A 22,938-nucleotide genomic window follows, 5' to 3' on the forward strand; every position below is an offset into this window, starting at 1 on the left:
ATATGACATTATAAATGTCATAATACACATAAGGACTTTAACCTGCACAGTTGTGCAGATTTCCTCTTCATGTTACAACTGATCTAATAAAGTGAGATTTATCATCTTGCAAATCAATGTAAATCCTCTCCAATCCTTATTCTCCTTTTATTCTCATCATCAACATCCAGCATCTTCTGAAATTTCAGGAACTGATGCAAACCACAAAGAATGTTCACATTCTTTTAAAGTACTGCTCTAGAATGTTCTAAATAATGAATTTCAGCATATGCGTTGCCCTAGAATTCTAGTAGTTTTCATAGTATTTTTACATGTAGTTGATTTTAGTGTTATAATGGTGTTTTACTATTTAATAGGCTATAATGAATGAATCTACAGAGTTTGAGGAAAGATATGCCATCATAGCCAAAGAATGGGAACGTGACCTGAATTCAGTGAAAGAGAAAAATGAACAACTATTTAAAAACTATCAAACTTTGAAGCTCACCCGGACGTCTGGTATCCCGGTAAATTCTGCCACAGAAGACAATAAGAATCTTCATGTTACATCAGGAGCCACACAACTAACCACAGAGGTATGTGATTTCTTATAAGATGCTTTTCAGTTTGCAGATTGATCAGAGTTAAAATGTATTTTATATAATATTTCAGAACAAAATTATAGTACCAAATGTATTAGGAAATATGGACAACGTTAGTGTGTGTGATGGGCTTATTTTTTAAATATAGTTTTATTGTGGCTATCACTCAAATAACTACAGAACTGTATACTATATGACATCTTCCCTTTGAATTATAAAACATAAGTAACTCATAACTTAATTTGATTAAGAGATACATACACCTCTTAAGGTGCCATTACAGTACATTATAAATTTCTTTGATCATGAACTGTAATCTGTGTCTATTTATAGAAGTAGCTTAAGGGAAAGAATAGTCCAGCTCTTCTCTATCATCAGAGTCTTTAATATTGGTTAATGTTCTATCAAAATTAAAATGGAAGAGGTTAAAAATATAACAAATGCCTTGCAGATTAGCCTGTATCCAAGAATCAATACCTTATTCTAATGATTCACTTATTTCATCAACTAGCCTTACTTGGGAATCTGTGAAGCAAATATGCTATTTTATTTTGTTAGCACACAAAATGACTTAGTGAAGAACCGAAGAGTAAATTACAATTTATCATTTTTACCAAAGTAAATACAATAAAACATCAACCACTAGTTTAGTAATCAATTACCGTGGAAACTAGAAGATCACTAGTACAGTTTATTGGTTTGCTAATCCCTACAGATTTGCTAGCTGGAGGAGACAAAAGTAGCAGAAATATTAAACCTATCTACCAAAGCAAAAAGGAAACAGAAGGAAATTCCATCTCCAACGATCCCATGAAATACCTTATCCGATAATTATCATTTGCTAGGAGTTTGGTAATTATGCCAAATTAGAGTAGCACAGCATAATTTGGTAATGATAACGGAAATAGTCAAATAGAGCAGTGGACCAGAGTAGAGATTCAGCAGCAGTATACTCAAGTAAGGATGAGAACTGATAATGTCAATAGCCTAAAGAGGATTTATGTAATATTTGATTCCAGACAACCAGTTAGCCACCTGGAAAAAAATAAATCTGGATTCCTCACTCATTTAAACAAAAATAAACTCTGCTTTGGCCAAAAAGAAACAGACGTTTTCTAGGAAAACCTGTATATGTGTGTAGGTCAGTAATCTTGTAAATATGAAACAATTTGGGTATTTGGGGGACACCTGGGTGGTTCAGTTGGTTACGTGCCTGCCTTCGGCCCAGGTCATGATCTCAGGGTCCTGGGATGGAGCTCCTCATCTGGCTCCCTGCTTCTCCCTCTTCTTCTCCCCCCACCCCCAACACACTCCTGTTCATTCTCTCGTGTGCGCGCATGCAAAAAACAAGTAAATCTTTTTATAAATAAATTCAGGTATTTTTATACTTGCAAAAAAAAAAAAAAAACTGGAAATAACCTAGATGTTCATTAGTGGTTGATGGGTTAACTAATTTATAGTACAACCAAGAAACTAAGTATGTATCCATGAAGACAAAAAGGTGGAGACATTTATATGTGTTGGTCATGGAAAGATCTGGAAAATACATTGTCAAGTTAAAAAAAAACTGTATACTCAGTATGTTCCTACTTGTGTATATGGCTGTTTTTATAACTATAGATTTCACAAATGCTCAGATAGGCCTAGAAAGTTTCTAGAAGGATACAGTTGAAAGAGTTTAGTAGTGGTTGCTACAGGGTCAGCTGACATTCTGAGATGGGGAAACTTACCCTTCATTATATGCCTTTGAATTTTTCTATATACTTGTATTTTTTAATTTAAAAACCAGGTAATAAAAATAAAGGGAAAGATATACTATGTACATTTCTTAAAGAGTCAGTTAACAAGTGTGCTTTAAGTGGTGTTAATTTAAAATGTTAATTTAAAATGTTAGTGCTTAACACTGCACTAACCATAAATAAAATAAGCACTAAACCTTATATTATAAAATTTGGGTCTTTTTTAATCCAAAAATCATCAGCTTCTAATAAAGAAAACAATACATGTGTAAATTGAGTGACATTTGGTTTCTCTTCTATTCTTTGTTAATGCAGTCTGAAACATTAATATCTATAGATGATCATCTTTGTCTTAAACTTATATATACTGTGATTCTGGCACACCTTATATATGTGTGCTTTCTCTAACAGAAAATTCAGGAGCTGGAAGCTTCACTGCATGAAGCTAAAGAAAGTGCTTTGCACAAGGAAAACAAGATTGTAAAGATGCAGAAAGAACTTGAGATGACTAATGACATCATAGCAAAACTTCAGTCGCAAGTTAATGAATCAAATAAATGCCTTGAAAAAACAAAAGAAAGGATCCAATTACTTCAGGTAACTTAACGAACTCATTCTATAATAACAAGATTTTTTTTTTCCTTTTACTGTTGAAATGGAGGATAATTTGGGTGTCTGAACTTTGAACTTCCTATTACCTATGTACACGTGAAGTTCAGTACTCAATCTTTTAAAAAGCAAGTGGAAATTGAGAAATGAAATGCATGTAAAATATTTCCATATAAAATTATTATTTTTATATTCCTAGAAAAATTATTTTGTAAAAGATATATAAAGATTATTCTTTATAGTTTAAAATGTAATTTTCTTTTTCAAAAAAACCCCACTTATCTAAATATTTATTAAGTAAATTTTAAAATCCTTTATTTTTTTTATTTTTTATTTTTTAAAGATTTTATTTACTTATTCACAAGAGACACAGACAGATGGAGAAGCAGGCTCCATGCAGGGAACCCGATGTGGGACTTGATCCCAGGTCCCCAGGATCATGCCCTGGGCTGAAGGTGATGCTAAACCCCCTGAGCCACCCAAGCTGCCCCCTGTTGTTTTTTTTTTTTTTTTTTTAATTTAATCCCATTAGTAAGTCCCACCTGGTAGCCTGTGGCCTGACTCTGACCTGTTTAGGAAAGCTTGTCTTTGAACTTGATTGCCGTTAAACAAGTCACCTTCATTCATCACATCTTTACCACTTTTTTTTTTTTAAAGCCCCAGCCCTTCCCACACTTCCGTTGCTTGAGCCTGACCCCTAATAAGCACTTAAGTTTGCTATCTCTTCATTTCAGTTAAAATTAGGAGCAAGTCAAGAATGTCTGCTCCTTTCATCATTTTAACATTGTTCTGAAAGTTCTGATTCATTCAATAAGACATGAAACAGAGAGGCAATAAAAAACAATCTTGTAAAAAAAAAAAAAAATCTTGTTAAATGTAAAGCTAAAAGCCATGAAAATCAATTGGAAAGCTCTAGAATTTTTGAGAGAAATCATTTAATATGTCAAATCACATTTTTATTCAGTCAAGATACATATCTGTTGAATATCTGGCATATGTTGGTCATTGCTCTAGATGTCATGTGTACAGCAATGGAAAGAAATAAAAGTCCCTCCTTCCTTCAAGGAGCTTACATTCTGGTTTAGGAAGACAGAAAATAAGCAAGTACATATTTGTGTCAGATGGTGAAAATGCAGTAGGAAAATATTAAGCGAGACGAGGGGTATATGGGTACTGGGTGGATGTGAGGGCATGAGGGAAGCAGACATGATCTTATAAAGGGGAGCTGACGAAAGCCACACCACTGAGGTTTCTTGAAGGGATGCGTGAGCTATGTGGTAGCAGAAGAGCCTTCTTAGCAAAGGAAATCGCAAATAGTGCAGGTATGTTTAAGAAACAAAGCCCATGTCTCCTGAGCAGAGTGAGCAAGGGGACAGAAGTGGGAAATAAGGTGAGAAGTAGCAGAGTCCAGTCATAAAGGGTCTCACAGGCTGTTGTAAGAACTTTGGTTTTTATTTTGAGTAAGATGGGAAGTCATCAGATGATTTTGGCAAAAGGTTATGATGGTCCGATTAAATTTCTTAAAAGATGCCCTTTGAAAATAGAATCCAGGAGGGTGTGTTTGTTAATCTGACATACCAACTGCTACAACAAAGGGAACCAAACTGCAACAACTCAAACAAGAGGGAGCTTTATTTCTCTATCTCCTATAAAAGTGTGAATTCCAGGTTGGCAGATGGCTCCACAGGCTCACTTCCCTCCTGTTTTTCTGCCACCCCCTCAGGTGCTGTTTTCATCTGCATGGTTAAAGCCAAGTTGTTAACTGTCCATGCCCTGGTTCATAGGAAAGGGACAGATAGAAAAGTTAAAAATCATCTTAAAACCTCTACTCTTAAAGGCTCTGGCCCAGAAATGGGACACATCCCTTCCTCCCATATTTCTTGGAGTCAGAGATGATTCCAGAGTTTTTGGCCTGAACACCAGGAAGGATGGACTTGCCATTTATGGAGATGGGAAAGATTGTCAGAAGAGCAAGTTTGAAACCATGAGAGCTGAATCAGAACTAAGTTTTGGACATAATGATTTTGAAATGGGTACTGGGGACATCCAACTTGAGATATGACTAAAGCAGTTGTATACTTAAGTCTAAGAGAGCTCTAGACTTGTGGTGTAAGTTTGGGGAATTGTCAGTATATAAGTCATGAGATTGGATGAAGGCATGAGCATAATGCGGAAGAGATAAGGAGTAACCAAAGGATACCAAGGTGGAGTAGCCAGTAAGTTGGGCAGGGGCAGTACAGCATAGAGTGCAAAACAGTGGTTACAGTTTCTTCATGTAAGTAAAAGTATTTCAAGAAAGGAAGTAAGCAACAGATTTCTTCACATTCTGTCTGGATTGATACAGGCATCTATGGAGACAGATATATTTTTGCTGTATACCAGGAATAACTATTTCTGGGTTTTGGCATTATATAACACCTATGGGGAAAGAAAGCAAAATATAGGGTATTCATAAAATCTTTATACAGTTTGAGTTTTCTTTCATTTGCTTTTCGGTATTACTATAAACATTCTATAAAATGCAACAATGTGGGCAGCCAAGGTGGTTCAGCGGTTTGGCGCGGTCTTCAGCCCAGGGCCTGATCCTGGAGACCCTGGATCGAGTCCTGGAGACCCCGGATCGAGTCCCACGTCGGGCTCCTTGCATGGGGCCTGCTTCTCCCTCTGCCTGTGTCTCTGTCTGTCTCTCTGTCTCTCATGAATAAATAAACAAAACATTTTTTAAAAATACAACAATGTATTTAACTCAAGACTTGACATAAGAAAAAACTTTTGTTTAACCTATTCACCATTATTTGAAAACATCTTGGCTATAACTGTCCCAATATAATAAATAATGTAGGGTTTGTTAATTGAATAGAGAAGAAAATAATTTGAACAAATGAATCATTAACAATTTTGTTTAAATATTGATACATTTCCTCTGTTATATCATTACAAATTGTTTATATCAAGTAGCAGTGAATTGATCAAAACTTTAAACTGTGCTGGAAAGGCATCTGCCTTCTGCTCAGGTTATGATCTCTCACCGGGGGTTCTGGGATCAGCCTGAGTCAGTTTCCCTGCTCAGCAGGGAGTCTATTTCTTCCACTCCTTCTGCCTCTGCCTCCCCACTCATGCTTGCTCTCTCACTCTCAAATAAATAGATAAAATCTTCAAAAATAAATAAATTGCACTAGAACTTTATGGACATCCTGCATGATGAGAAAAAGATTTTGCCATTATTTATAATGGACACAAAATCTAAAGATGTTTGAATGACTAACCTTAACAAAAAAAGTGAGGGCAAAGGATGTGAAAAGAAAAAAAAAATTAAAAAGAAATAGAACATGTGGTTTTATAAAAAAACACATCATTTCCTAGGTTGGAATCTAAAAACTATATGACCCTAAGTTTTTCCCAAATTAATTCATAAATTTCATGTCATTCAAATCAGAATTTCAAAGAAATTCTTTTTCCAGTAGAGCCACAAAAGTTTAACAACTGAATCCATCCAAGCTGCAGATGATAAAATAGGTGATGTTAACCAAGAAATTCGTTTTCTGTCTTTTCAGACAGTAAAACTGTTTAAGATCATCAATGTTTCTTGAGTGTAATTTTGGCCATGTGTTTGAAATACGGAATTCTCTTGTCTTTCATTTCTAATTCAGTATTTTCTATTTTGATTTATTTTACCTAAGAATGTTTTAAACAATTTTAAATATGACTGATTTATTTTATTATACTGTGGCAAAAAACAAAAACAAAAAACAGTAATTTCTGCATTTCTAGAATATTTTGAAATTTCCTTTTTGGTGTCATAAATGGATACCTTTTATTTATTTTGAGAGTTCTTTGAATTTTTTTTTAATTTATTTATGATAGAGAGAGAGAGAGAGAGAGGCAGAGACACACAGGCAGAGGGAGAAGCAGGCTCCATGCCGGGAGCCCGAAGTGGGACTCGATCCCAGGACTCCAGGATCGCGCCCTGCGCCAAACACAGGCGCTAAACCGCTGAGCCACCTAGGGATCCCCTTCTTTGAACTTTGAAAATAATATGTAGACAGATAGTTCAATGGAAGAGAATAGAGAGTTTATAAATAGGTCCACACAAATGCAGCCAACTGATCCTTAACAGAAGAGCAAAGGCAATTCAGTAGAGAAGGATAGTCTGTCTTAACTAATGATGCTGGAACTGGTCTTCCACAAACAAAAAAATCTTGACACAGACTTTCTATATTCCACAAAAATTAACTCGGTTGATCAAAAATCTAAGTGTAAAACACAAAACTGGAAAATCCCCAGAAGATGAGATAGAAAATCTAGGTGACCATGGGTTTGGTCATGACTTTTTAGATACAACACCAAAAACACTATCCGTAAAAGAAAAAAAACTTGGTAAGTTAAACTCCATTTAAGTTAAAAATACCTGGGACGCTGGAGTGGCTCCGTGGTTGAGCATCTGCCTTTGTCTCAGGTCATGATCCTGGGGTCCTAGGGCAGAGTCCCACAAAGAACTCTTAACAGTGATCACAAAAACAAGCCGATTAAAAACTAGGCAACAGATCTGACCAGACACCCCACCTAAGATGATATACATGTGACAAGTATATGAAAAGAATCTCAGCATCATATGTTATGAGAATTACAAAATACCACTACATAACCTGCGATACTTCAACATGCCATAATGGCTAAAATCCAAAACCACACTAAATGCTGGTGAGGAGGTGGAGCAGTAGGAACTCTCATTCATTGCCAGTAGGACTGCAAATGGGACAGCCAGTTTGAAAGGGAGTTTGGCAGTTTCTTACAAAATTACAATACTCCAGCCAGTCATATGCTCAGAGAGTCCCTGATATCAGCACCTGATTGAGAAGGTGGGGTTGAAGTGGTGCTGTGACTGAGCAGACAGTGGGCTCCTCCAAGAATGGGCTTCTCTTACCCAGTCATCGACCTCCTTAAGCTGAGCATTTACCATTTATGGAAGTTTTGCACCTCTTTAGTCTGCTAGCCATGGTGTGCATGTAAATGTTTGTACAGCGGTTGGGAATAAACCCAACCCCCATAGAAACCCTATTTACCTGGAGGAATAAAGAGAACTCTCTGGGTCCCTATTTAGATGGATTTTATTTTTTGTAATTCTAATTCTCCATCGTATGGCTGTGGTACAGCAATAAAAAGAAATGAGTGATTTATTCAGTAATGATAAGAAATGAGCTATCGAGCCATAAAAAGATATGGATAAACCTTAAATGCACACTTAATTAAAAGAAGCCAATCTGAAAAGACTTCGTAATCTGTGATTCCAACTGTATGACATTCTGAAAAAGGCAAAACTATGACAATAAAAAGATCAAGGCTCGCCAATGATCCAAAAGGGGTAAGAGAGGGAAGGATGAGTAGGTGGAGCAGGAGACTTTTAAGACTGCAAAACTATTCTGTAGGATATAGTAATGATGAACACATGTCATTAGATATTTGTCAAAATTCATATAATGTACAATAGGAACAGTAAACTCTAAGGCAGCCTGAAATGTATATTGCCTCATCATTTGTAACAAATCATACTAATATGTGATGTTAATAATAAGGGAAATAGGTGGGGGGGGGGAGGGAGATGGAGCATATGGAACTCTGTACTCTGCTCAGTTTTTCTATAAACCTAAAGTTGCTCTAAAAAATAAAAATCTATTTATAAAAAAAGAGCCTAAATATATGTAAGTATGGGGGCACCTAGATGGCTTAGTCAGTTAAGTGTCTGCTTTCTGCTCAGGTCATGATCTCGGAGTCCTGGGATGGGAGCCCGGATATCTGCTCAGTGGGGAGTCAGCTCCTCCCTCCCTCTGTCCCTCCTCCTCTCCACTTGTGCTCTGCTCTCAAATAGATAAAATCTTTAAAAGAAATAAAACTCAAAAGTTTTTTTAAAAACTAATAAATACATGTAAATATGTATTTGCATAGGATTTTTGATTATCTAGGAGAAAGTAGATACATTTACAGCACTGGATTTAACCATCTTTTAGTCCAAATAATCACAACAACACTTTATAATACTCTATACCTTGAATTCAGTTCCAGTTTGGTATTTATATTGCTATTCTGACTTTTTGTTGTTGTTTCATTTTCCTGATTTACTTTGTCTACTCCTTATTTTCAACTTTTCTGTTTCATTTTGTTTCTCTCTCTCTCTCTCTTTCTCTCTCTCTTTTTTTTTTTATGATAGTCACAGAGAGAGAGAGAGGGGCAGAGACACAGGCAGAGGGAGAAGCAGGCTCCATCCACCGGGAGCCCGATGTGGGACTCGATCCCGGGTCTCCAGGATCGCGCCCTGGGCCAAAGGCAGGCGCCAAACCGCTGTGCCACCCAGGGATCCCCTTGTTTCTCATTTTTAATTGAAAAAAAAGTCTTTTAAGAACTGAAAGTCAGGGCAGCCCCGGTGGCGCAGCGGTTTAGTGCCTCCTGCAGCCCAGGGTGTGATCCTGGAGACTTGGGATCAGGTCCCACGTTGGGCTCCCTACGTGGAGCCTGCTTCTCCCTCCGCCTGTGACTCTGCCTCTCTCTCTCTCTATGAATAAATAAATAAAATCTTTAAAAAAAAAACAAAAAAACCTGAAAGTCTTATGTTCTTAATTATACCTTCCAATAGTTTCATGTATACCTCACATCAGATATCTACTTGTTATTCATTTTAGGGTTAAATTTTGTGCCTTTTTGCTTTTCATATGTTTGGAATTTGCTGTTTTAAAATGTTCCTACCAAATAAGGTAGTTAACAGCTCTTTAAAAGTGTTCTGGAATTATTTTTCTTTTCCCTAAAAATTTAGGATAAAGTTGCTTTAGGAGCTAAGCCCTATAAAGAAGAAATTGAAGATCTCAAGATGAAACTGGTGAAAATGGATCTAGAAAAGAAGAAGAATGCCAAAGAGTTTGAAAAAGAGTATGTCTAACTGAACACGACTTTAATAGCTTAAGTTTCCCTTCTAAATTATATAAAATTTTTTGCTTTGGTTAACGTTTTAAAATAACTTCTTAAACTAAATACAAACATCCACAGATTTTAAACTTGTTAAATTCTTACTACATATGCAAAGTTTTTAAAAATAAGCATAGTTCTGGTCAATTACTAACACACCATGTTTTTTGATGATGATTTTTTTTTTTTTGATGATTCTTGCTGTCTTCTATAAACAGTTTAAAACTGGCCTTTTTTATGCTTGAAGATGAATAATAATAACATATATATATATACACACACACACACATCTGTGTGTGCTTGGCAGTTCAACTAAGATTTCTGTTGGCTCTCATAATTTAATTTGTTCTTCCTGTTGTGTTTTTATGTAAAATCGTATTTCCTTTTAAATTATGGTACCTAGTACCCAAAAGCATAACCTCTTTTTATTTATTTATATATACTACTATACATCATGGCATGCCTAAAGTTCTTTATGATCTAATCTGATGAAAGAACATTAAACAGAGTCAGGGACAATGAATTAGAAATATAATATTGCCACTTATTATTATATCACTTTACATACAGGCAGTTTAATCTCTCTGGTCTTTATATTCATAATCAGTTAGGATAGGTTTGTAGTAGAGGATTTCTTAAGATTCCTTCTGACTCCTGATGCTTTTTGTTCTTCCTATAAATATTTAACCGTGATACCAAATTTGCCCGGAAAGCACTCAAGCTTCCCACATTCCATTAAGAAGACTATTGGTTTTAGTGAAACTAATACCCATCAAGTTTTTCATTATAAAAAGGCAATTTTAGAGGAGCCTGGGTGATACAGTCAGTTAAGCATCCAACTCTTGGTTTTGGCTCACATTGTGATCTCAGGATCTTGAGATCCAGCTTCATGTCTGGCTCCCTGTGGAATCTGCTTGAGTTTCTATCTCCCTCTATGTCTTCCCCTCCTGCACTCTTTGTGTGTGTGTGTCTCTCTCTCATAAATCAATCAATTGATCTTTTTTTAAAAGATCAGTTTCACATATAGAATAGAATCGGTTGATACTGCCAGAGTCTCTAAAGGCAGAAAGTCTCTTGATTCATAACTGCTGATTAATACTTAAGCCTACAATACATAAAATGTCACTTTGTACTAGGGAATAGTGAGTAGAATTTGACCTCTGATTGTATCACATTAGACTAAAGCTGCAGCCAGGGTTTGCTTCCCTGACAATGTAGAAATAGGTGTAGAAGTTCTCACTTTATGGTCTGGTAATTGTATCCAATTAATAGCTATTGGCCTTCCAGAAATTTAAGAAGAATTTTAAAAATTACTCTTGCAACAAAATAGAATACTTCCAATCTGATGGTGTTATAGCTATAAAATTTGATACCAGGGAGTTATCTACTGCCACTTATGGGTTTTATGTCAATGAGATAAATCTTATTAGAAAATTCTCGACAGCATTTCTGTTTATCCTTCCATTAAAAATCGGTTGCTAGGCTTTTACATATTTCCATTGTTGTTCTTATTAGAATTACTTCTACAAAGGCCACTGTAGAACATCAAAAAGAAGTTATAAGGGTACTGAGAGAAAATCTCAGAAGAAATCAACAAGCCCAGGATACCTCAAGTAAGTAGAAAATGCTGATGTTTCGAGGTCCTTTCCATCTTATTTCTCAATACACTTAGACATTTTGAAGACATTGTAGATGTGACAGTCAAGAATAAACCTGTTAATCACTAATTTAGAAAAAACTATCTTGAAATGAATTTATTGGGATCAAATTTATTGTGTGACAGACATCTCCTTAGCTTCCTGTAATCTCAACTGCTTATCCATTATAGATTCTTAAAAAATATTAATTTTACCTTTGTGTTATTAGATCTTTACATGAGTAGAGTATCTTCAGTACTATAAAAGAATCCTGTAACTATCAAGGTAGAAGTACCCTTCCCAATAAAAACACAAACATGTTCTAATAGATTTTAACCATATGCGCAGTAAAAATACAATCAGCACACAGTAGAAATAAGGAAATAATATCCTACATATTCTTAGTATAGAAAATAGAGTTGATGCTTACTTGAGAAAAACTTTCAGATTTATCTTAGACACAGTTTCAAATCTTTTTTTATTTTTATAAATTTATTTTTTATTGGTGTTCAATTTGCCAACATATAGAATAACACCCAGTGCTCATCCTGTCAAGTGCCCACTTCAGTGCCCGTCACCCAGTCACCCCCCCACCCCCTGCCCACCTCCCTTTCCACCACCCCTAGTTCGTTTCCCAGAGTTAGGAGTCTCTCATGTTCTGTCTCCCTTTCTAATATTTCCCACTCATTTTTTCTCCTTTCCCCTTTATTCCCTTTCACTATTTTTTATATTCCCCAAATGAATGAGACCATATAATGTTTGTTCTTCTCCGATTGACTTACTTCACTCAGCATAATACCCTCCAGTTCCATCCACGTCAAAGCAAATGGTGGGTATTTGTCGTTTTTAATGGCTGAGTAATATTCCATTGTATACATAAACCACATCTTCTTTATCCATTCATCTTTCGATAGACACCGAGGCTCCTTCCACAGTTTGGCTATGACACAGTTTCAAATCTAATGATCAAATTTCTACATATGCATTCCTCAACCTGTACCTTTTTCCATATTACTGCCTCTTGTGTTTCATTTGAAAAGAGAGGATGCTGAACAGTGTTTGGGACAGCTTTGTGTAGTAAACAAGCACTGAACTAAGGGCAGATTCCCCTCACTTCATGACTAGATGAAATCATGGGGACAATACCTGTCCTTCTAGCTTATGTATATACTTATTGTAAGGATCAAACTGAAAATTATGTGTGAAAGCACACTACAAATTCTGAATGTCAAGCAAACATAAGATAATACTTCTGTGTATTTTTATCCATTCACTTAAAAATAATGAGATAGTGTTCAAGATGTTGTCTAGTACATGTTTGGCCTGAACTTCTCTAGAGTCTATTGCAGGATAAGTGCACCCCTATCTGGAAAACTTCAAGGGATAAGATCGAAAACAAGCAAGCAACGAGTATGCCTTTTGAAGGGTCAGGATAATTATTCTTGATTTGTGACTTTCGGGTACATATTGTATCTGAATTCAGAATAATTCAAAAGGAAATGGATATTGAGTATCTTCCCCCCACACACATAACCCTCTTGTAAATTGTCAGTTATGCAGTGGATTATTTTACTTTATAAGTACCTCACATTTTTATGCAGTTTTACCTAAGATTTACAAAACAATTCCTTACCTTATTTTCACACACATAGTATAGAATACTTAATAGTATATACTTAAAAGTATACTTTAATAGACTCTTGAATTTAGTATATCGTAATAGTATAGCTTTGGTATCATTCTGAGTTTTATTTAGGTAACAGGTATATGTTGAGAATTTACAGTGTGCTGAATGACTGGTGGTGGACCCTACACACATTCTGTGTTGCAGGAAGCCCTGCTGCGTTTCCACTGATGTAGAGGAGAGAGCAGTGAAGGACACCACTAACTAGGGTGATTGCTACTGCTGCCATGGTAGTGAAAGGTTCCAGCGAGCAGTGTTGGGCTAGTGGAATTGGTGGGTAAAGAGAAGCAGAAGGACTCTAGAAACAATTAGAAGTGTTGATCAAAAAGGTATGGGAGGTGAGGTAGGAGGAAGAAAGCAAGGATGGCTTCTAGGGAGATGGTGATTAAGATGTTCTGGTTTTTGCAGTGACTTCCTGCTCTTTTTGTAATGTTACTTTTATTTTGAACTCTGGAGATAATTAAAATTATCACCTATTTGTGTAATTTGTCTCCCTCACAGTTGTATCAGAATATACGGACTCTCAGCCTCCAAATAAACCCTTAACTTGTGGAGGTGGCAGTGGCATCGTACAAAGCACAAAAGCTCTTATTTTAAAAAGTGGATATATACGGCTAGAAAAGGAAATCTCTAAGTTAAAACAGCAAAATGAACAGCTAATAAAGCAAAAGAATGAACTATTAAGGTAAGATCTGCTTAGGGCAGCCCAGGTGGCCCAGCAGTTTAGCGCCGCCTACAGCCCAGGGCCTGATCCTAGAGACCTGGGATTGAGTCCCACGTCAGACTCCCTGCGAGGAGCCTGCTTCTCCCTCTGCCTGTGTCTCTGCCTCTCTCTTTCTGTGTCTCTCATGAATTTAAAAAAACAACACAACAGATCACAAGATAAAAGCCCTAGCCTTTAGAAAATGGACACACGCACACACACACAAAAGGTAAAATCTGCTTATATGATATCAAAATTAGGTATCTGGCTATTACATGTGGGGAGCTTGGTGTATACACATACGTATTTTTTGGAGTTGACAACCCTTCACACGTGGGGAAAGTCATTTTTAGAGTAAATGTAATAAATGTCTTTTAAAAGGAATAAGACTGGTACCCCCCCTTCCAGATGTTGGCTATCAATTGATCTATTTTTAACAAAGCCAAGAAACAGGAAGTAAATAAAGATCTTTGAGGGCCAGCTTAACTATACCACAAGTCTGCATACCCAAGTCAAAAGAGAACTCCTTAAGTCCATTACTGTAGCCTATTTGCTTTTACTTTTTAAACAGTTCTGACAAATTATTTGACTTCTATCAAAGATTAGAATCTTGTGCCAACCACTTTACTGTGATGATACAATAGAGGAAAAGTAGGCATTAAACAAATAACTATACAAACAAGTAATTTTTTGCAATGAGTGCTATTAAACAGTAACAATAAAAAGCCACAAATAGGACCTTATCTGGGTATGGGGAAGAGTGATGATGAAGAAACTGATGTAAGAGTAGCTGTAGGGCAGCCCCGGTGGCCCAGCGGTTTGGCACTGCCTTCGGCCGGGGTATGATCCTGGAGATTGGGGATTTAGTCCCACGTCGGGCTCCCTGCATGGAGCCTGCTTCTCTCCCTCTCCCTCTGCCTGTGTCTCTGCCCCCGCCCCTCTCTGTTATGAATAAATAAATAAAATCTTTAAAAAAAAAAAAAAAGAGTAGCTGTGGGAAAAGGATAAGAGGCCAGATAAAGGCTTTCAGTCAGAAGGAATAACCAATTGGTGGAGCTCAAAGACAAACAGTGTGGGCCAGGGCATAGAGAACGAAACAGAGTCAGGTGCAAGGAGAGATGCCAGAGGTAACTGGTGTAGGTTACACAGGACACTCTGAAGAGGTTTGGGTGGTATCCAAAATGTAATGAGAAAATTACCTCCAGTGGAGGATTTTAAGCCAGGGCCTGATGAGATCAGATAGTGTCTCTGGCTGCTGAAGCAATCAAGGAAACCCAGTTTAGGAATCTATCTGCTGCAGTGCAGGCAAAAGATAATTTTGGCATGGGCTAGAATGGGGTCAGTGGGCATAAATATAAGGAGATAGATTTGAGAATTAAGTGTGGAGTTGTGTCCACAGACATGGAAGACCAGATAAAGGAGAGCAGAGCCTCTGGGACTTCCCTCTAGGTTTCTCTCTGCAGGAACTGGTTAAATGCTGGTGGCATTTCCTGCAACAAGCAAGACTATAACTCAGAAGTATGGTGTAATATATTTCTTTTAAAATAACAGAAGTACATTAAAGATTCATCTGTTAGGGGATCCCTGGGTGGCTCAGTGGTTTAGTGCCTGCCTTTGGCCGAGGGTGTGATCCTAGAGTCCTGGGATCAAGTCCCACATCAGGCTTCTGCATGGAGCCTGCTTCTCCCTCTGCCTGTGTCTCTGCCCACCCCCGCTCTCTCTCATAAATAAATAAAATCTTTGAAAAAAAGTTCATCTATTCAGAAGACTAATGTATCAAATTATTGCTGCAAGGTATCAATAAGTAAACCACTCTGGATGATATTGATCCATTGGAAACCTAGTATCATACTCTAAGCTTTCTTTTTAGGACTTCATGATTACAATTTTTCAATTTACAAGGCCTCATTTCATTTTCTGAACTGTGGAAATAGTCCATATAGGAGGCATTAGGTGGAAATTAAAATTAGAAGTATGAGATCAATTATAACAAGCAAAGGGAGAAAAAGAGACCAAGAAGCAGAGTTTTTTAAAATTTAAATTCAGTTAATTAACATGTAATGAAATATATTATTGGTTTCAGATATAGAGGTCAGTGATTCATTATCTTATATAATGCCCAGTGCTCCTAACTGTAGAGAACAAACTGATGGTTACCAGAAAGAGGGTGGGTGGGAAGGATGGGGAGTGGGGGGAAGGGCCCTTGCTATGTTGAGCACCATCACAGGTGTTGTATGAAACCATTGAATCACTATATTGTACACCTGGAACTAATATAACACCATATGCTAACTATAGTGGAACTAAAATTTAAAAAAAAAGTTAATCATATATATTTTACCACAGTTAAAAAAAATGTTATGTGTTAATAAATTCAGAAATTGCGCAGACTTAGTCTCTCTCTCTTTTTCTGCTACATTCAAGCAATAACCATCATCTTTCCAACGAAGTCAAAACATGGAAGGAGAGAATCCTTAAAAGAGAGGCTCACAGAGAAGTTACTTGTGAGAATTCTCCACAGTCTCCTAAAGTGACTATAACAGCTCCCAAAAAGAGGCCGCATACGCCTTCTCAATGCAAGGAACGGAATTTACAAGATCCTGTGCCAAGGGAATCGCCAAAGTCTTGGTTTTTTGACAGCCGATCAAAGTCTTTACCATCACCTCATCCAGTTCGCTACTTTGATAACTCGGGTTTAGGCCTTTGCCCAGGTAGGTAAATATACTGGTTCTTTGGAAATCAAGGGATAACTGTCAGAACTTATCTTTAATTTTGGCCCCAAAGGGAAAGTTAGACAAGATATAGTTGAGCAAGCTAGAGAGTGCAGACTTCATTTGACATTTCTGTTGTGAGAAAGTTTCTCCAAAGCACAGCCCTAAAGTGCATCATTTTTTACCCTAAGTCTGTATTATGCCTCATAAACCCTCAACTTTTCCCTAAGATAAATAAGCAATTCTCAAAAATATGAAAGCACTACCCTATAAATAAAATTTTTTACTGAGGAAGCCTTTCTTATCAATGCAATGGGCCAGTATTTCCAATTATATTCATTTTACACAAGCCAAATCATAGACTTGTTTCATTAACTTATTCATTCGGTCAGCAAAAAAATTTGATCTCCAACTATGTGTCAGAGTAAGACCCTGATGCTACATTGATAAGCAAAACCAGACATGGCCCCTACCCTACTGGAGGTTAGAGTCTAGTAGGAGATACACACAGTAATCAAGTAGTCAAAAATAATAATAATAATAATAAAAGTAGGTAAAACTACGGAGTGCAAAAGGCTGTGAGGCTTATAATAGGTTTTTGTTTTGGGAATATTAAGGAAGTCTTCCTTGAAGAAGAAAACAGATCTGAGAGGTTAACGTGAGTTAGCTTAACAATCAGGCAGATGGAACAGTGACAAGCCCAAGGTAGAAGGGACCATAACCAGGGGAGGGGTTGAAAGAAAGATGATGTGGCCAGACCACAGATTATATAAAGGAATTTTTACTTTATCTTGAAAGCATATAGAGGAAGCCTTTGAAATATTTTAAAGAACATGATGAGGCGCAGGAGAGGGGAGGGTTGGGGATCATAAGGAGTTGTAAATTTTGAACATACCATCTTACCTAAATGGTAACCAACAAATAATAGGAGCAAGAGTTTATGACAGTTGTCCAAGCAAGAGGTGATGGTAGCATGGACTTGAGCGGGTACAGTAGAGATGAAGAGTGGATGGTCAGGTGAGATTTGGGGAAAAAATCAGCGCTAGGCACCTGACTGGATAGAGGGAGGCAGCCTCAAGGGTCATCCCCATCTCTGCCTGGGTGCCAGACACAGAGGTGTGGAACATTGCCAGAGATGCTCTGTAATACTGCATTTCTTGTCCTTCTCACTGCTCAGCATTAATCATGTGTCCATGTGCCAGTGCATCTGCCTGTCAGAAATGCTGTTACACAGTTGGAGGAAAGCTAAAGCAACAAAAGTATATGCTAAAAGAGGCAGCTGTCCGATCATTTTTAGCTAGATCAAGTCAGCAGTCTGGAAGTGTTCCTGGGGGTATAGGAAGGCACCAACTTTGAGAACATTTCTGAACCATTTATTCACTTTATGGAATAATATTTAACAAACATTTAAGGACCTTCCATTAGCTGGCACTTAAATGGAACTTTTGCTGTATACACATACATGCTATTTTAGAAGATTTTTTTGAAAAATGGAGAAACTTTAAATCACCTTTTGATTTTTTTTTCTGATCGTGCCAGAGGCACATGCTTGATATGAATTAATTCAACTGTAAATAGAAATGTTTAAGTCTTTTTATCAATATATGGATCACTCTGGTACTACTTTTTTTGGGCGGGGGGGGTACTACTTTTAAGTGAAATAAACAAAAGTGTAGTCTGGAAGAATATATGAATAAAAACTGACCAGTTCAGAATTAAAGGAGATGGTTCCAGCCTGAAGTAGTAGAATACTGTTCTAAAAGAATTTTAATGTTAGTTTTTAATTTGAATTATAAAAGATAACTTGAATTTTCTCAACAACTTGAGGTAATTGCAAAGACCAGATATATGAGATTTACTTTATTAAATATGATCCTTTGAAAATGAATATTGTTTATAAACAAATGAAGTACTTTTAAAAGCCTCAGAGTTTTCTGAGAATGACTATTCTTCAAAATATATGCTATTTGTTTAGCACAGCATGTATTTTTCCAAAATTAACGCAAAGGAAAATAAGACCCAACCTATGTTTGATTCACTTTGAATCTCAAACTGATGAACTTCAAGTGACACTTTATTACTTCTTGGTTTTATGTACAAAATGGCTTTTCTAACAGTTGATTTTATGAGAAAATGGGGAAGAAACTTCTCCACCTTTGGTGAAGTGAAAGGCACCTTTTTAATGACCAAACTTGAGCTCATTAATGACCAGATTGTCATTTTTCATTCTTCATATCTCTACTGTCTTAACATTGGTTTCATTTCTACTTGTATTCAAATTTTATGGGTTTTCTTTAATAAAATAAGATGATTTAGGTTTTTTTTTTTTTTTCCTTTTGTTTTTTCTCAGAAGAACAAATTGCTGGAGCAGAGAATGTGGATCCTCAGCCTGGTCTATGGCATGCCTCCTCAGGAAAAGATGTGCCCGAGTGCAAGACCCAGTAGACTCCTCTACTGTCACTTTTCTGGGGGCCCAGTATTCTGTGTTTGGAAATTATTACTTTATGTGCCTATCCCTGGCATTGTTGTCACAATCCAACTTAATTTCAATTCAGTTTTTACTTTGCCGTTACAATTAGAAGATGAAGGAACAGGAGATTAATGCATTCCAGTAATTTAGAATGGTGATAGCAATATCTTCTTCTTGAATGTGGTAATACTTTAGAAGTTGAATTGTTTTATTTATATATTTTGTAAAGAGCAAAATTATTGAAGGAAATTTCCAGTCTTTCATGTATACATAAAATGTATTCATTTTTATTAATGTAATGTTATCCACATATGATTTAGATAATTCTAAGGCATAATATATCCATTAAAGCATCATTTAATTTGTAAAATTATAAGCTTTTTTTTAAGTACCTAATAAATGTTTAATTAGTGGTTCTGAATCACAACTCTAATAATGATTTCTTGGTGGGATATTTGGTATATTTGGCTTTATTCGCTTGTTGGCTTTCAGAATTTTGCTATGAGATTATATACATGCTTTCTGGATTTAAATTGCTACGGGATAGCAAAATGCTATGACCTCTTCATTTTCTAGGCTAATCTTTCTTTGGCTATAACAAATACAAAAATTATCCTGTGCTTTTCTGTTACCCACCAACCCCCTATACAAGCACTCAGAATTGGTTGGTTTGTTATCAGATTTTGTACTCTACTACATTTCACTCCCAGCTGGACGAACTTCACAGACCATTCTACCCTTTTATTTCAGACATGAGGAAACAGCACCAGAGTTTCTATCAAAGTAGAAAGTCTTCTAAACCCAGAATCCCCACAGATACATAAGGCATCTATGGATGGGCTTCATGCAGTCTGTGAAACCTCTGAAATTTTATGTTAATTTGTATGTATAGATTCCTTTTTCTAGGATACTTGGGTCCATACTTTTATCATATTCTTAAAGGATTTGTCATCCTATTGGAGGTTAAGAACTGTGGTTTTAGAGAGTATCTGATACTACTTCTCTATCGTGTGACTTTGAAAAAGCACGTAAATCACCAAGTTGCATAACGTTTAGAACAGAGTTAGTGATTTCAACTCATCCTTGGTTCTTTGGTAAGAAGATTCATTGAAAGGAAGAGATTATGGTTTATATCATAGCCATCATTTTACAATCTATGAGTGGATATTTGCCCTTGATATACTATCACAGGAATTCACTGGGGCTAAGGGGAAGGTGTCCCTCCCTATAATTCTCTCCCCCAAGCCTGCCCCTTCAGGGTCTTGTTTCTCATTGCCATGCTTCCCCAAATAAGACACTGGAACAGAGCTGCAGATTTGATTCTTTACAATGTCTGCTCCTCCGCTGAATAAAAGTAACTCAATAAGCCCACCTAGATAATAAAACTAAGGCCATTAAAAGCATAATCAGTCATCAGATATCCTGTCTAGTAAAATGTTGCTTAACTTAGAATTTGGATGTTCATTTTCTTCAGATTTGGGAAATTTGGGCCCATTATTTCTTCAAATAAATTTTTTGTCCCTTTCTCTCTACTTGGAAGTACCATAATGCAACTCTTGGTCCTTTTGCTGATGTCCCATAAGTACCTTAGGCTTTCTTCACTTTTCTTTTTTATTTCTTCCCTTTTTCTTTGATTCTTTTTGCTGCTTGATCAAGTCTGCTATTGAACCCCTCTAGTAATTTTTTTAAATTCAGTCATTGTATTCTTCGGGTCCAGAATTTGTTTGGTTCTTTGTTAGTTTGTTTCTTTATTTTTATTTTAAGATTTTATTTATTCATTCATGAGAGAGAGAGAGAGGCAGAGACACAGGCGGAGAGAGAAGCAGGCTCCATGCAGGGAGCCTGATGTGGGACTCGATCCCGGACCCCAGGATCACACCCTGAGCCAAAGGCAGACGCTCAACCGCTGAGCCACACAGGTGTCCCTAGTTTCTGTTTGTTAATAGTGTCATTTTGTTCATACATTGTTTTCCTGATTTCGTGTAGTTGCCTATCTGCATTCTCTTGTAGATCTTTGAGCTTCTTAAAAACTATTTTTAAATCTTCCTCTGGTAATTTGCTTCCATGGTGTTGGGTTCTAGAGATTCATTTTGCTCCTTTGGGTCATGTTTTGTGTGTGAATGTGCATGCGTTCTGATTTTTTTTCTGAGCTTTATGCATTTGAAAAAGCAGCCACCACTACAGACTGATTCATACAGGGGAACACGTTCATCTATCAGCCTGGTTGGAGATTCTCAGAATCTCTGAAACCTTTTTAGGAGGATGTGACCTCTCTGGGCTGTGTGTATAATTTGCCAATTAGAGAGGCTTACCAATTTTCCTAGGAGCCAGATCTCTGGCTCCCTCTGGTGTCTTTCTGCAGTAAGCATGTTCTTGTGGTAAGAGGCTACCCCACTCTGTTCTCCTTGGCCCTCAGGCATCCAAAGTATTTTGGCTCCCCCTTAGCACCTCAGGTAGGCAAGACAGCAGTCTTGGACAGCCCTCCAAAAAGTTGGAATACCAAGCACTTGCTCTACACTTCTCCCTCTCCCAATTGTGCTGAACCACTCTGGCCTCCACCTGGAGCACTGGCCCTCTCGTGCCAACTATCACCAGTTCCATCCGCACTCCCAAGTCAGGCAAGACAGAAACCAGCCCCTTGGCCTCCCATATAAAAAGCCAGAACGTTGGATTTGTTTTCTACTCTTCTCTTCCCCATACTCCCCTGGAGAAACTAGGAGCCAGAGGCTGAGATGTGCTAGCTTGGGCAAGGGGTGAGGTGGGTGGAGCCATAGGAAAATGAAATGACTCTTCTTACCCATGTCATTGCAGCTGTTCTCAGCTTTCCCCTTACCTAGGGTACTGCGACTTCTTAACTAGCCTAAGTTCTCATAAAGGTATTTTGGTCTGTATATTGTTTTAAATCTGTCTCTGGGAGAAAAAGGTGGAATTTTCTGGTCCTCCATGTCATTGACATCTCCCTTTTAGGATCTGGGTTTCAATATCATGATAAACGGCTGTGAAGGTACAATGATGAAAGTCAACAATGAAACATGCAACAATGTTTAAAAGAAATAATATGGTCAGACAACACGAAAGTGGTCTGAAAAGTAAAGACAAGACTAAAAAAGACAAATTATTTTTTTTGTAGGAAATATTTTTTGAGAGCCTGGTAAAATTATATCCAAGAAACCTAGTGAGAGCCTACCATGCATATTCAGGAAATATTTAATGGCTGTTTACTGTGCCAAGCACTGATCTAGGCACCAAAAGGTACTGCCTTTGTGAAATTCACGTTTAGAATTAAATATCTCATAAGATGGGCTGATTGTAATATAAGGGTGAAAAAGATATGGTCCCTAGCCTTAAAGAAATTTAGTTCATGGAAAATATAGATGGGTAAGCAAATTTTTGCAACACTATATTAGGCTGTCACAGAGTATGATTATTGAAAATCCAGACAAAGGGAAGGTGAAGAAAGCTGCATCAAGAAGAATTAGATTTGACCTTGATTAGAGAATTCTCATATCTGTATAAAATCTATTCTAAAATTCTCAAAAGTTAAAGGGAAATTGTTAGTAAAGCAACAAGCACAGCTGGGTGTGACTAGAGATCATTAAACTCCAAGCTATCGTGGGCAATAAGGGACAGTTTTACCAAAGACTGTGTGCATATGTTTTTATATGTGAAAATTAGGTCAGGGATTTTTTTTAAATCCATTTTTGCCATCTACTCTAATTGAATTTTCTTTTCTTTTAATTGGAGTTCAATTTGCCAACATATAGCATATCACCCAGTGCTCATCCCGTCAAGTGCCCCTCTTAGTGCCCCTCACCCAGTCACCCCAACCCCCTGCCCACCTCCCTTTCTA

General features: G+C 37.0%; 1 protein-coding gene across 5 annotated transcripts in view; it reads left to right on the forward strand.

The window, feature by feature from the left end:
• The window catches only part of CENPE (centromere protein E), an 82,797-nt gene extending 63,273 nt beyond the window's left edge, over window positions 1–19,524 (forward strand). For 4 of the 5 annotated variants that reach the window (XM_038581994.1, XM_038581996.1, XM_038581997.1 and 1 more), the window contains 7 exons: window positions 357–575; window positions 2,732–2,917; window positions 9,735–9,847; window positions 11,399–11,496; window positions 13,706–13,889; window positions 16,332–16,618; window positions 18,969–19,524. In XM_038581994.1, the coding sequence (XP_038437922.1) occupies window positions 357–575; window positions 2,732–2,917; window positions 9,735–9,847; window positions 11,399–11,496; window positions 13,706–13,889; window positions 16,332–16,618; window positions 18,969–19,063 (1,182 nt within the window). In that variant the 3' untranslated portion in view covers window positions 19,064–19,524. Of the gene's footprint in view, window positions 1–356; window positions 576–1,600; window positions 1,723–2,731; window positions 2,918–9,734; window positions 9,848–11,398; window positions 11,497–13,705; window positions 13,890–16,331; window positions 16,619–18,968 lie in introns of those variants that run through there. The other variant, XM_038581998.1, reaches the window with a different exon arrangement.
• The last annotated feature ends 3,414 nt before the right edge of the window (window positions 19,525–22,938 follow it).

The sequence above is a fragment of the Canis lupus genome, chromosome 32 (genome assembly GCF_011100685.1).
Source record: "Canis lupus familiaris isolate Mischka breed German Shepherd chromosome 32, alternate assembly UU_Cfam_GSD_1.0, whole genome shotgun sequence".
In the NCBI taxonomy this organism is placed as follows: Eukaryota; Metazoa; Chordata; class Mammalia; order Carnivora; family Canidae; genus Canis; species Canis lupus.